The following is a 15,101-nucleotide window of genomic DNA, read 5'->3' as shown; positions in this document are numbered from 1 at the left end:
CCTACAACTACTCTCTCATCAGACCATGCTGTTAATTATATTTACCAAATAGAAAAATCAAGCTCCTACCAAGCTGGGAGGAAGGGGATACAGTAAGCTGCAGAACAATGGAACTTCTCATGTTCCTAGCATTTGGCAGTTTCCCACTTAAGTCATTGTCGTTTTAACCACAAGTTGTACTTAAAATTAGTTAAGCTTGAGTTTAATCTCTTCTTGCTTCACTTGTCCAAACATACATTTCTGTAACAGGATTATTTGTGCAGCTTCTATATTTACTCATGCTACGTAGTAGTAAATATAATTTCTTCTGTAAACCTCTTGTTGGAACTTTTCTTTTTGTAATAGAATGATCACTGGGGGAGAACTGGTTTGCTGTCATGTCATTAACCCCGTTGACAGCTACTACCTTGAATTTGGAAGGAGGGCAAGAGACAAACAACTGAAACCTTAAGTGGAGACCAAACATAAAATATCAGTCCCAAAAATATTAACCAAAGGCAAAAGAAGGAACCAAGTCAGAAATTGCTTTAAAACCTGATGGATTTAAGGAGCGTACCTGAAAAAAAAATAAGCCACTGCCTCTAGTTCTAAGTGGTTTCTTTGACTGGTGTTGTGCTAAACACTCTGAAAAGTGGAAAGACATTTATAATTAAAAATACATAGCCATAGAGACAACATTTTTACACTCTTTTAATTTTTTTTCAGTAGTCAGACTAGACTAGTATCTACTATCATGCTTATATATTTTCCTCTTAGGGTGGATATGAATGAAAATGGAGGAAAAAACAGCAAAACTGTACAAGGTGCTTAAAGTTATGGCATAGGGTAAGTGCAACATGGTGAGGCTTTTCAAAAGGGAATCATAGGGTGCCATATCCTAGGCACCTAAATTAATAAGTGATTCTCTCTTAGTGCTTAAGCTATTGAAAGTCATTGAAACCTCGTTGCTGATTGGAAGGGTCTTGTGCTTGCCTGCACTCAGAGCTGCTGTCAATCTAAAGTTTGATCTGAGAAGACCAGATTGCTTTAGCAAGTGTTGTCTCTTCTGTATTGTTGTTGTGATCTGGTTTGTCCTGTCCTAAAGTCGTAAGCCTTTAAGAGCAAGGGATTCCCAATTCTGGGAGTTACTCTGCAGCAGCACTTTACAGGATCATATCTATTGAATTGCCATTACTGCAGACTATTAGACAATAGGGAAGATTAAATTAATATTCTCTTTTGTGTTTACTGTTGCAAATTGGAGGGGCATATTCTTTGGCAAATGGCATATCAATCATGTCAGCATATCAATCATGTCAAGCATTCTTTGCTTCTTTTTTGGAAAGTGGGAAATAATATTGATCTTAAAACATTTAAAGTTCATCAGTACTTGTCCTTTGGTGGCATCTACTGAGCTTAGTCAGGGACCAGCACCATAAAACACTCACTAGCATAGACCTTGTTCGCAAAGGCAGGCCAGAACCCTTCTGTAGACCTTCATTAGTTTCCCGCCTCATGCAACTTCAATTCATGTAGTGCATCAGTTGTAGAAACAACAGACCAAAAGTGTGCAGGGAGCATCCTTTCATGTAGGATATTGTATAGTATGCTGATAAAAATCTTGAGACACCTGTTGTCTGTCGTAACCTCACCAAATCACAATGGAAAATTGCTTGCTCAGAGAGAGGGAGACTCTTAATGGGAGTGCCAGACTCCTGAACGGAAAAGCAATGAGGGAGGAAGGGAAGAATGTTTGACCTTGGTTTTGAAAGTGGATATCCAAATTGTCACTCTGCTGCTGCTCAGAAGCCTCTTTCAGTTTCTTTTGTCATAGCTGCTTTACCCTTCCCAAGTTCACTGAAATGAACAGTGTTGTCTCATTCTGGTGTTGCTTTTTATCCTGGTACAATGTCATTAAAACAGCATAGACATTCATGTTAAACTAGCATGTGATCATAATTTCAAGGTTTATGTAAGAATCTTGGTGCTATGCTTCTTTCCGTAACTGCGACACGGTCCTGTGTGGGCTGTCTTGTATTTGGCGTACATGTTAAGAGGGACTTTAGTGTCACAAGCTGCCAGGCAAGAAGACAGTTTTGTAGATCATCTTTTGCAGTACTGAGGGAAAGAAGGGTAAAACCATGATAACATACAGTCACAGTTTCAATTTTCATTTTGTTAAAAGTTTGGCTTGCAGCTGAGCTGTTACTATAAGAAGCTGCTTTTGCGTCTGCATTCTGTGGTCATTTCCACAGGAATCAGCTAAAACATAAATCAGAATGAAAGATGCCAGAGGAGTATTTGGTGAAAGACAAGCAGGGATCACTTGCTTTGATTTGATTCTCAGTGGCTGGCCGGTCCCTTTCAGTTCATAGTGTACGTGTTTCTATTTTCTTGGACTTGCTACTGTTGGACTAAAATAAAGAAAACCTCTTCTGGAAAATGTAACTGACCTATGGTCCATGGCTTCAGCTTCTTGGAAGTCTTTGAGCATTCCTGTTCTAGTGATGTTCCTGATACTTTCCAGAACTTACCTTTAGGACTGGTCTCTTGTCTAACACAAGTCAAGTTGGAAGACTAACCTCTTCAATACTCTGCTCTCCATTTCTGGCTTCAAAGACTGCCTCTTGCCACACAGCAGAACTGATAAGGAATCTCCAGAATCACTGTAGTTGCTGAATTCTGAGTTATCAGCTGTGAAAATAAACAGTCTTGTGAATTGCCTTTCATCTGCTTCAGAAAGGTATGAATGGCTTCAAAAATACAGAGCAGCTTACAGCTGTAGAAAGATATCATTGCATTAGTTTGGGTGAAGCTTTTCTCCCCATCCCTGGCCACCCAGTCCAAAGATGTGTGACTTTTTAACTTTGTAGCAGTATCTTGTCTCTCGTGCCCGAGAAGCACAGTCATGTTGATTTTTCAATAAAAAGTATGAGCTTCTGGCAGTCTTGGCAGTAATAAGTCAGTTTATGGTTAGTGCACACATTGGTATAATTGGGGGCTTTCCAGAGACTCCCACATTAGAAACATGTAAAGAAATTATTGGCTAGTGAGGACAAAACTTTTCAATAGTTAGCATGATACAAATATTAAATAATAACCATGATAAATAATATCCTTGTACTTCCTATTCCTGTTTGTTTCTAATTCCCTTTCCAAGAGGTTGCAGCTGTCATATTCCTTTTTCATTTGGATGAACCCAACTGGTTATGCATCTCCTATAGACATGACTACTGCTCAGATTTTGATGTCATATCAGGGAGTTTCAAGCTGTATTGAGATGCCACTTGCTGTTTAGCTGCTGGTCTCTTTTAATGATGCTTAATACTGATATGAGACATTTCCTTTTCCTTTTTGTGTGTCAGTTTTAGCCCAGTTGTATTCATCACACACTTGGTAAGTGCCCTGCTTCTGGTTATGCTATGCCTGTTGGAGTTTCTGCTCTGTCTGGAGTTCAGAGCAGCTTTACAGAGACCCACCTCTTTGCCAGCAGTCAGGTTAGATACTCAATTTGGAAATCTTTTTTTCAATGACCAAATATTTTTCCTCTCTTCTAAAGTAAGTTCCAAGTCAGTCTTTCACGTAAGGTCAGAAAGTGCATTTGAATTCTTATCGATAGGTTTTTCTGGACGAACAGGCACTACTGTCCAGGAAACTCAGTACTTTGTGTAACTGAAAAAGTTTAACTATCTCATTGTTAATTGTTTAATTATTTAGGGCTTACAGCTTGTTGGAGGAACTGAGAAAAGAGAGAAGGATTAGTCTGTTGCAGTAAATTTTAGCAAATTTTGTCAATTGTTGCACATAGGGACCACTGTAAGTGCAGGTGTGGAAACACTACTGAAAGTTCTTCCAGTGCCTTTATCATTTACATGGTTGTGGTGCATTGTGTTCAATGTATTCTCCAGAAATTTAGAAAAGTGTTCTCTCCTTTATTGCACCATGGTACTTAAATTACACTGGAGTATTGTCACAACATGTTTTGCTGGAAAAGTGGATCCACCTTCAATATATATAGGTCTTAAGTGAGGTGCTGATGAATTAAAAAGTCCAGTAAGTCTTCACTCACCAGTATGTCTAGAAGCTTTATGATGATATAGCAAGGCAGCTAAGTCTGCAGAGGATACTTGAATGTCTTACCTGTTCTTAACAGAAGTTCCTCAGCTTGGTAAAAAGCAACTTTCTGTGGCTTGACTTACTTGATCTCAGGACGCTTTCTTTGTGTATTGTAAAAATCGGTTGCAGATCCCTGATCAAACAGAGCCCTGAAAAATAAAACCACAGAATGTTAAGATAGCAATATTTAATATACTTACTGCATGGGATCATGCCCAGTTTGCTAGTACACAGTGCTGGTTTACCTTGGGTGAGCAGAACCCCTGTAATTTTAGGGCTCATCGTTTCAGTATGCCTTTTATTTGTTTTGGATTTTATTAGTTTCCATTGAGTCACCTTCTGCAGTGTTAAGATGAAGTTCTAGGAGTTGGATTTTTACCTTGGCTACAGTAAAACCCAGGTTTTCATCTGGGTCTGTCTTTCTTAAGACTTACCCATAGAGTCTGGTTTGACCTCAGGGCCTTGCTGACTGAGCAGTTCCATTCCCTACCCTAAGCCTCAGTCATTTGAGAGCAGCTGATACTGCACTGTACTGAAGTGGTGTCAAGAGCCAGTCTAAATTCCACCTGTGTCTTTAGTTGCAGAATGGCTGCGGTTATTGCCTTTCCTGGGCATGCTGGCCTTGCTCGGTTACCTTGCTATTCGCCCGTTCCTCCCCAAGAAGAAACAGCAGAAGGATAGCTTGATTAACATGAAGATCCAGAAGGAAAATCCAAAAGTAGTGAATGAAATAAACATTGAAGATCTGTGCCTCACTAAAGCTTACTGCCGGTGTTGGCGTTCTAAGACGGTAAGACACTTTGTGCTACTGTAGCATTAGAGATTGAAACTTGGATATTTTTATCAGTGCTTCAGTGGTGAATTGCTACACGTAGACCTGTGCTTTTCTCTGGAGTTTTGAGAATGGCACAGTTCTTATTTTTTCTCCACTGTAAACCTATCTACATGCAGACAGAAACTGTAGAAACTTGTGAGAAACACAGTAGGGTTTTTCTAGAAATGCTTACACAGTAACCACCTGTAAGTAGATTGAAACCAAACAACCCTTATTTAATGTCTGGAAATACATTGCAACTAATAGGAAGATAACTGTTTTGCAAAAGCAATGCTTAGAAAGTCACTCATAGTAGAATGAAAGGTAGGCTGGGCCTGTATTGGTGCAGGAGAATATAATGTCATCTGGTCCAGAGAAGCCAGTAGTTGACTGGTTGGGGTAGTCCATATCCCCCAAATCAACTAGATGTACATGAACATTTTTCATCTAGCCTCAACTTCTTTTCACTGTGCTGACTGAACCCTGTTTTTGTCCTCTCTGGACTGAATGCTTTCTTGTTTTAACAAAAAAATCTGCCCTGGACCTAAGAAACTCTCTCAACTAGTCTTGCTTCAGACTAACCACTTCAGCAAAATACTTCAGCTTTCCTTAAACCAGTACTTACTGTTTGCAAACGATTAATCTATAAAGAGCACTTGTACTAGTTCCACAATAAACCTTAAACCATTTGTGACTGATGGCTGCTTTGCTTGCTGTCCTTTCATGCAAAAAGGCTTTGTCTCTAACTTTGTGTCTATGAACAGCTATTTTAGGACCTCACAAACTTAGCTACCTGTTAGCAGTGTAATGTGTGCTGTGTTTTAGGAGACAGGGAATTTGATACTGAAACAGGATGTAGTAGTAGGAACTAGTGACATTATCAAAGTGCTCTTGGCATAGGAAGAAGTATAAAAATCCCCATGTAATTGTTGTACAGAGTTATACTAATTTCTCATGTATGTTTTCTTCCAGTTCCCTGTCTGTGATGGCTCCCACAACAAGCACAATGAATTAACAGGAGATAATGTAGGTCCACTAATACTCAAGAAGAAAGAAGTATAGCAGATGCTTAATCCACTAGATCATGACTGATTAAAAAGTCTTTTTATACCATTGTAGTTTCAAGGGACAGCATTTTATTATGTGATTGGTATGATTTAGTCTAATGATTGCTGTAGATTTCTTTTTGGAATAAACTGCATTTAGACAGTGCTAAGTCACTGGTTTGATACTTTATTCTGAGAAGAATTTTGTCTACTTTGTAAAACTGTAAAGTAACTATCCCTGTAAATAAGTCATTTATTTCAACAATAAAATTACTTCCTATAGTTAAGCCTTTTTTGTATGAATATGTAATTCTAAACCTGCTGCTATTTCCGAATTCTGCTGAGAAACCACAGTTTATTCTGCTATTTGGGAACAGATTTAAACGAACTTAAGTTCGGGAGGGAAAAAGGTATTAAATTCCTCCCTCATGAATAGGTATTCAGACAGCCAACATAGCACTGTTAATTTATGCTAGGTGAAGGTCTGGCCTGTGCAGTGCCAAAGTGGGCAGTTTGTTGATCTCACTCAAAGCAGCCTACCTCAGACAAACACACACCTTACCCCCAGCTGGTAAGTCTCATACAATGTCCCAAGTGGAGTGCTGCAGTTTATATGGTCTGGAGACCATATGAACTGATGTACTGAGCAGGTCACCCACTGCTGTTATCCCTTTATTTTGGGCAGCCATGTTGCTCCTTCATGAGCTACTGTAAGGAAATACAAATTTCCTTCTTGCAAGTTCACTTGCACTGTAGCCGCTACTTTTTGTAGCGGGGAATTTCATGGGAGGAATTGGTTAAATGACAACTAAGAAAGCAGAGCTGAGCTGTATTCTTGTTACCTATTCAAAAAGATTATTTGGCAGGTCAGAACTTTGCTGTGGTATGACTTAATTTCAGATGCAGGTAAATAATTGCTAGTTACCTACCTGCTAGATTAATTCTTCTAAAGTGCTTTATTTGCCAGTGAAGGACTGTATCCATCAGTTTAAAAATAAAAATTTGGTCCATGCTACAATTTTAGTCAATTGTACTAAGGCACATTTCAGCTGTTCCTTAACAGCATGTCATTTGAACTGTTGTTAGGCAGGTGGGAAGCCCCAGAGTGGTGTGCCATTGCCAAAGCTGATCACCACAGTGCTGAAACAAAGCAAGTCAGGAAGCACTTGTCACATAATGGCTCACACAGCAGCAGTAGAAGTAAGGTAAATCATTCCTCCTGCATTTGTAATAGCTGTAGTTCTAGGTACCTAAAACTCTTGCCTTGCAGGCCAGGATGTGATTGATTGATTAAGTGCCTGCTTTTGCAAAGCACGTAATAGAATTGTGGTACAATCTTTAAATTCTTGGTGGTCTTGCTTAATGGATGAGCAAACCATAAACTTTGTATTAGGATATAACATTTATAAATAAGGAAAATCTGTAATGTTGCAAGTGTCTTTCTTACATTCAGTCTTCACTTACAGATTCAGTATATTGAACACTAAGTCCCAATTCTTGGGTTTAAAGAAGAAATTACTGTAAAAAGCAAAATCCTAGGTTTAGATGTTTTGTTTTGGTCTTGTTTTGTTTTTTTCCAGGCTTTAAAATCCACTGCTTATTATAGCAAGTCTGTATGTGCTTCCAGCTTTTATCAGGGTACTTTTGCATCCAAATAGTTTGATTTCTTCCAAAGCCTGAGAAGTAAACTATGTACATCAATCTTGTTCTCGCTTCTGTTGCTCTACTCAGACAAACCCTGTTAGAGTAAGTGATACTGCAGGATTTGTTTTGTTTCTCCCACAAAGCTCCTCTAAAAGGTGAATGACAGTGTAAGGTTTAACCTCTTGACTCCATCTCTAGCACGGTTTGATAATGTAATTAACTTTTTCTCCTTGCTTGCTGTTAAATGAGATTGCTGCTAAACTATCTACAGCTGTGGCTATGGAACAAGCAGGGGTGTTTGATTTTGCTTGTGTCTGGAGGGGAATGGAGCACATTTGTAGTGTTGCAATAGCAGCACTTGGTCGCAATTCCTTTGTAGAAAAGACATTTTAGTAATTTCCACAAGATAATAAAGTGAAGGTCGCAAGCGATATAAATGACCATTTCCTTGCATTTCAAAATCTGTCAAGGAAATACTGCATGCCATGGCCACAGAATTTTCTGTAGTAAATTTATAGTTTCAAATCATCTACCTGAAGGATAGATAGCTAAGAACTGAAGTGTGTGCAGAGCCTCCTATCTCACCAGCAATTGAGAGCTGAACCAGTTACCAGCTGGGATGTGCTTGGTCATGTCTTGCCACTGGATATCTTTTCTAATCTCATTTGAAAGCTCCACACAAAGGGATGAATTTTCCCTGAATGCTAATAAAGGCCAGCCCTGAGGCAGCAGACCTGGTCTTGATGCACAGTCAGGGGAAGCTGAACTTGGCATGTCATGACATGCCTTTTTACAAGAACAGTGATGTTTCCCTTTCTTTTGATGATGAATTTGAACAGTACTTATAATAGACTACAAATAAAGTCGTACACCAAAAACATTTAGGGAAAGCTGTCTGACTTGTGGCAACTACTAGATGAAATAAATATACTCGAAGGGTGGCTGGCACAAAATTTCAACTCTTGCACTCCATTTATTTAAAAACCAAAATGCAGATACCTATCATTCATTGTTTTGTTGCACCATGTTTCACAGTTAATTTTAGATTTCAGTCTAAATTCCCTAAACCACTCAGTTTGGCTGAAAAAGAGAAATTAGTGATGATAATTGCATTATCACTGCATCCTCCGGCTTGTGAGACTCCCTGCTTGCAGATGGCCAATTTCTGTCTTATCCCATATGCTGTGTGGTGTAACTGCCTGCTGCTGGCCGCCAGGAGTGCATTGTGCCTTCAGACCCTTCTGCTGCAGAGGTTGTGGTGAACCTTCTGGAACTGCACACACCCTGTGCTCAGTGCTTTCCCAATTATGTCAGTGATTATATGACTGCGTGAGAGTGGGACTTCTCTGGTTATAGTTTATTGCACATTATGCTCTGATTTTATTTCCTGCAAATAAGAGACTGGCATGGCATAAAGATTTTACTGCCTTGAATTCATGCATTATTCATGAATTGTTTTGTGGTATTTTGTTAAAAGGGAAGTGGTCTTAAATGTCATGACTTCACCCACACAACGTCTGATAGCAAGTGAAATGGTATGTCTCTAAGAGAACTGCTGTTTAGAATCAGCTGAAATTGTCATCATAGTTCTTTAAAAAAAACCCTTCTCAGGATCATTTCTTTTCATGACAAGATGCAGGTGTTTTATTCCTTTTTGGAAGGAGAGGAGCGTTATGAAGCATTAATGTTTTTCATTTTAGATCTGCAGGTCTGGGTAACAGCTTCAACCTGATTCTTTTTGAAGATTTAATAAAAGCTGGGGGAAAGAAGTCTTGTGAGAAACATCCATGCACAGTGGCAAGGCAAGGAAAATTGATTTAATTTTGTTTAGATTAGAGCTTATCATGAGGTTTTTCATTGGTATAGCTATTCAAGCACGCAGAATGGTGGGACTGATCTAATGAATAAATTGAGAATGCAGTGAGGTGAAGGAAGCATGATAAATCCAGTTTATGAGGTGCTGTTATGATGGTGAGCAAGTATGAGAGGCTATCATCTGTTTGTCAGAGGCTTGCTTGCATGCTAAAGGTGTGTTAAATTTAAAGGCTGTAATCCTTGCACGTCACACTCCTGCTATTGAACAGACTCCAGATTTGGCAGAGTGATCCCTCCCTGCAGGAAGAGTCTACTTTTTATAAAACTTTATGGAAAAGTGAACTATATAAAGCTTCTACTCCTGTAAATTCTACTCAAGTAAAATTATTTTATAGACCATCACTGATGAACCGAACACCATATTCCCTTATCTTATCAGTTAGGTTTACAGACATTATGATTTCCGAATAAAATAAACTATCCCTATTTAAGTAACAGAGTGCCTCTGTTAGGCATGCGAAGTAGGCAGAACAGACATATAAGTCAGTGACTGATGCAATAACCACCCAGCACAGGACCCTAACCATTCATCAGTGTGCAGTTTGAAAGCATCTTCTTTTCTGGTCAGGGAGACAAACATGAACTGAACTGAAGATTGTACATTCCCCAGGGAAGCAGAGAACAGCAGCATATATGGTGGAAAAATGTCAATGTTCTTGTCAACTGTTTGGGGAGAACTTAACAAAGAATTTCCTGGTATTTTCATCACTGTGCTGGAATTTCAGGCTATGAACCTTAAATATTTCTCAGGAAGCTTTCTTTTTGGCTTGGAGGGGAAGGCATATACCAAGACTCACTTACTGAGGTGTAATTAATCTGAACACAGAGGCATACATGGACAGTCTGCAAATAATACAATTTCGTGTAGTTTTCTTTTAAAAGTATTTTTGTACATTTTTGTGCTGCATATTAAAATTGTAAAAGCTAAACCAGAATTGATTCATTCTTTCTTAATAATGCCAAAATGATCTGGACACATCAAATCTATTCTGTACAGTATCCTGTAAAATGAGGTCAGGTCAGTTCTGGCTGTAGTGCAGATATCTGCAGGGAGGCACCTTGAATACAGGCACAGTCTAACATCCTTACTAAAAAACCCCAAAGGGTTGGAACTAGATGATCTTTAAGGCCCCTTCAAACACACACCATTCTATGAGTCTGTGAAAACTTGCAGTTTCTGAGTGATGCTGTACTGATTCCATGCCTGAGAATGGAGGTGGGAATGACCTACTTGGAGCTAGTTCCTTGCACAAGACGTCATAGCAGAATGAGAAAGGTCTGCTGGTACCCATCAGTACAAAACCCTAACCAATACAAAAGGTAAAGGTATGGGCAGGATTTCAATCAACACAGGAGGTTTACTTCTGGCTTTAGGACAGTCAAGGAGAAAAGAAATTATTCTGAGAATGGGAAAATCAGATGTGTACTACATTGCAGCTGACTGTGCAGGAGGCATCTATATTAAATACACTGAAGAATACCACATTGGAGCTTTTTGCTCCCCCTGGTGAAATGTTTTGGCAAGATAGATACTTAACACGGGTGTTGCCCGTCATTACTATGATTCACAGCCTCACAGAGCAACTTGTGTTTCTGGAAAGACCCATAGGATCTGGGGGTACGTGCTGAGGGTGCTGGCACTGTGGTGTTAATGCAGCTTCCTCATGACACCTGCCTTCACACAGCAGCCTTTCTGAAGGTAGGTGAGAGTGAAGCTCCTTTCACTTTGTACCATCCCTCTCAACACTGCATTTTTAAGGCCATTCATTTAAAGTACAGTAGTTTTCTGCATCAGTCAGAGGTAAAAAATACCCTGGGAAATCTTAGAGGCCTCCACTCTCCACAATCAATCCAGCAAACCACCTCTTGGAAAAATAAGCACCACTGGCTTTATTTTTAACAAATCCTAGTTTTCTTTGCTGTAATTGTCGAAAAGCAGATGTGAGAGGGACCAGATCATGGCATTTCTCAGCCAGGTAAGTATTCATTTAGGAAAAAGCAATAGGAGATCCCAGCTGACCTAGGAATCTTGATTTAACGTTTGCTGCTGTTACCAAGTTCCCCAGACCCCAGAAGGAACTGAGGAAGAAAGGGACAACTCATTGTGACCTTGGCCTTGCCCTGTCAGCTAACCCCACCTGAGAGGAACACTTCCCTGTGTCCTGCAGTGGCCAGTACCAGAACATAGCCACTCTCAGTGGCCGAAGAGCTGGCTTTCCCTCCCTTGACATCATGTGTGACAACTCAGGTACACAGGTGAAGAAGCAGCCATCTCAACCCCATGCAACCCTCTCACATTCCTTATAGCCTCCCCACAACCCTCATACCATTTTCAAGCTCAAGTCCTGTTTTCTACTAGCACCAGCAACACCTCCATTACAACTGTCCGTGACAGATTCAACTGTCTCTCTCGGCACGTAAGTACCACTTACTGTTTCTTGCTATGACCAGAGCTGACAGTCCTTTGAAGGCACAAAGCAGTGCATGAGCTGAGGAAAAGGCAAGTTTTGGAACCTGAAAAGGAGAGGGAATCACCAACCCATGCCAGGACTCGTTCACTGTATGCCAGCAGTCTCTCATTCAGAGGTTGCAGTTGAACTCGTACAGTTCAACTTGTCTTTCAGCAGTTGAACTTGAGCAGTTGAGCTTGTCATCTCACAGCCCAGTTTCAACCATCAAGAAGTTATTCACATTAGTCTCCATTTTCTCCTGTTTATATTCCACCTTATAACTCCAACTCCATGCCTGAACAATTCTGATCCTCTCCCTGGCCTCACACCCACACGTTTCAAGTAACTGTTGACTAACTTCCCAGTGACTCACTGCCTGGCCAGCCTGTTCTCTGTATGTTCAGCTATTTTATCTCTTAAGGCACATTCAACACATAAAAATGTTTCATAAAACTCTGCCAGGACTGCTTTCAAAATAGCAGACACAACTGATACTTGTTTTGGTTTCTTCCAGAAATATTACAGACATCCTGCGTTTACTCAACAGAAGTGTAAGGACTGAAGGATTGTAGATGTCCATCTTACGAAGGTTCACAGGCCTCTGCTTCTTCTCCAGCTTCAGCACCTTCCTCATCCTCCTTGCTACTTGTCTGAGCCTTTTGCAAAAGTCTGGGCCCTGCCAAACCAATAACCAGGGCTCCAATTGGAGCAGTGATCAAGATAGCCAAGAAAGCTACTGTCAGTACATCCATTCCATACTTTTCCAGTTGCTCATTCTGATGAATTCTCGCTGTATCCAAGGCAAGAGAACCTATTGCAGCCTGTAGGAAAGAAGACATCGCTGAAATGGAGCAAGTAACCTTTAGGACTGAAAGAGGTAAAAAAGGAGATTAATTATCAGTCAATATTTAACATATATTTGATATTTGTAGTACATTCAATCCATTCATTTCTAGACAGTAAATAGAAAAGTAAATGTTATACCTGAGAACAATTTTTACTTGGCTACACTTTTCTAAGCTAATGAGTTTATCTGGATGGTTCTCTCCCATGAAGAACATTGTTTAGCTGTTCTCTTACCTACATTTCTGGAGGATGTGTGATTAATGAAATGGGCCAGTGTATTCTGTATTGCAGCTGTTAAAATACCACAGAATGCATCCTGGCAACAGTCAGCTAGTAGCAGCTTCTGAAAGTATAGTTTGCAAATGTTGCAATAATCCTTGCCTGTTTGGAATATTAACTTTTGTCTGCAGTTAATCATGCTATTTAGGTGAAGCATAAATAACAATCACTGAAGTAAAGAAGGAATGCAGCCAGCCTGAGGCTTCTCTAGCCATATGGCTCAGACTACCCTTGACTGACTTACCTAAATGACCACAAACTGAAAACCCATTCTAAGCCTCTGATGTAGCTGTTCCTGCAGATACTTCATGTATAAGAGGGAAACACTTCTGTTTTGAAAGTTCTCAGAATCTGTATGTAAAGGCACAGTAATGTGCAATAGCTGAGAAATAGTTATATTTCCTATATGTACAATTCACTGTCATTTATTGGGAGTACAACCCAGAATGCAAGCAAAAAACCTTCACGTAGAAGGCTCTCCATGCACTTTTCAAGCAGACTTAAGGTGGTTTAGAATATGAACTGTCCCTGTCTACACTCTGCTATTATTGAGCCTGATCCTCTCTCTATTTACTACTGCACTAGTTATGAGGAGCTTTGCTAAGGACAACAGATTTAGCCTGGAATGAAAATGATGTTGAACTGTTTACCTGAACAGTGGCCTTGGGAATCCATGCCAATGAGATAAATGCTTTCTCCTTGAAATTAAACCCAGCAAAACACACCATCAGGAACGTTGCTATGATTCGCACAACAAGGGCAATGCCCAGTGTAGCAACACAGAGTCCTGCAACAAAGACAAACACTTCTCAGTACTTTTGTGCATAGGTGCCTGAGGGGAATAAGGCTCCTAAAACTGCTTTAAAGTGGGAGTAGTTTTCATTTTTGGAGGTTTTTGTGGGTCAGCCATGATCTGCTTGGCTTTAGATTTCTTTATAGATGTTCTTTGGAAGCCAGGAATGAAAGCTGGATAATTAGTAGATGATCTTACCAACAGTTTCAAGCCTAAGAGATGTAACAGATACTTCTGCACCAATTAAACCAAAAAGAAAAGGTTGAAAGATATTCCACGCAATGGCAACAATTTTTTCAACTTCTTTCTGCAATGAAAACAAAAATAATACATAAAAATGCAGCTAAGTAGACAGAAGATTTAATTAATCAAAGTGAAAATGTATCATAAAGATTGTCCAGAATTGCTCCTTCTTTGAGCTAAAAGATTCAAAATCTGTTCTGTACCTTTTGAAGGTCAGAGTGTGTAGTTCTGCCAGTAAATAAATGCTTATTATCTCAAGAAGAGAAATAAAAGTCACTGATATTTGAAGAGTGACAGAGCAGTTTGCAGACAAGAGGAGGAAAATAAAAGCACAGATGGTTTCAGTATTCAGGGAGGTGGAATTTGAACAGCTTTGCCATGAAGTTTCCGAGCCTTTGGGAACTGTGTGCTTAAATGTGTTCTTCCAGTTGTATCTGGGCACACTCAGACCCTCTGAAGTTTCAGTCAAGACCTAACTCTGCTTGTGCTGCACTCAGAGGCCTGCCTCCATGTGAGCAGGAGCAGGAGTTCGACTGAGCAAGTCTGAAATTCCATACTAGTAAAAAGAGTTGAACTCTCCAGTGCAATGTACCTTATAAAGGCCGTACTGTCTTTTCTCCTTGCATTTGAATTTTACATCTAACCATTTTCCTAAAACTGCTGCCAGGATAAACAGGAATCTTCCTGCTTTTCAGCCAACAAAATGGTAGATGACTGTAACACAAGAACTTCTGTAACCTTAGAGAGAACAAGGTGGAAACGTACAGACTGCTAAATATTTTTCTTTATTTGCCTCATTTCTCCTTGTTATCTCACCCTTTTTTAAAAAATAAAAAACCAAACCCAAAACAAAAAAACAAACCCAAAACCTCTTTACAGATGTTGGCATCCTTTCAGTCTTTTTACTGTCCACTTAACTGTTCCACCAATAGGTACTATGTTCCTTGTTCTCCATGGATAGTATTTGCCAAGTGACTTCCACCAGGGATGATGGAAGGAGGAGGATGTAGGACAAA

General features: G+C 39.8%; 2 protein-coding genes across 2 annotated transcripts in view; one reads left to right on the top strand and one right to left on the bottom strand.

Annotated features, from left to right (window-relative positions):
• Positions 1–4,677: 4,677 nt before the first annotated feature.
• On the top strand, positions 4,678–6,241 carry CISD2 (CDGSH iron sulfur domain 2). The gene is made up of 2 exons (XM_010015796.1): positions 4,678–4,885; positions 5,882–6,241. The coding sequence occupies exons 1-2, from the start codon at positions 4,709–4,711 to the stop codon at positions 5,969–5,971; spliced, it is 267 nt and encodes an 88-aa protein (XP_010014098.1). The 5' UTR covers positions 4,678–4,708; the 3' UTR covers positions 5,972–6,241.
• Positions 6,242–12,108: 5,867 nt separating this feature from the next.
• The window catches only part of SLC9B2 (solute carrier family 9, subfamily B (NHA2, cation proton antiporter 2), member 2), a 15,321-nt gene continuing 12,328 nt past the window's right edge, over positions 12,109–15,101 (bottom strand). Inside the window, exons 9-11 of the mRNA XM_010015797.1 lie at positions 14,041–14,149; positions 13,700–13,836; positions 12,109–12,745 (exon numbers count right to left, since the gene is read on the bottom strand). Coding sequence (XP_010014099.1) covers positions 12,506–12,745; positions 13,700–13,836; positions 14,041–14,149 — 486 coding nt within the window. The 3' untranslated portion in view covers positions 12,109–12,505. The remainder of the gene's footprint in view (positions 12,746–13,699; positions 13,837–14,040; positions 14,150–15,101) is intronic.

This window comes from Nestor notabilis, unplaced genomic scaffold (assembly GCF_000696875.1).
Source record: "Nestor notabilis isolate BGI_N333 unplaced genomic scaffold, ASM69687v1 scaffold56, whole genome shotgun sequence".
In the NCBI taxonomy this organism is placed as follows: domain Eukaryota; kingdom Metazoa; phylum Chordata; class Aves; order Psittaciformes; family Psittacidae; genus Nestor; species Nestor notabilis.
Note: the sequence above shows the minus strand (reverse complement) of the source record. Positions and strands in the feature narration are given on the sequence as shown.

Bases quoted from the DNA above. Each gene is read 5' to 3' on its own strand.
- CISD2 (XM_010015796.1), top strand. From the start codon at position 4,709: ATGCTGGCCTTGCTCGGTTACCTTGCTATTCGCCCGTTCCTCCCCAAG. The intron at 4,886-5,881 runs GTAAGACACTTT...GTTTTCTTCCAG, and splicing joins GGTGTTGGCGTTCTAAGACG to TTCCCTGTCTGTGATGGCTC.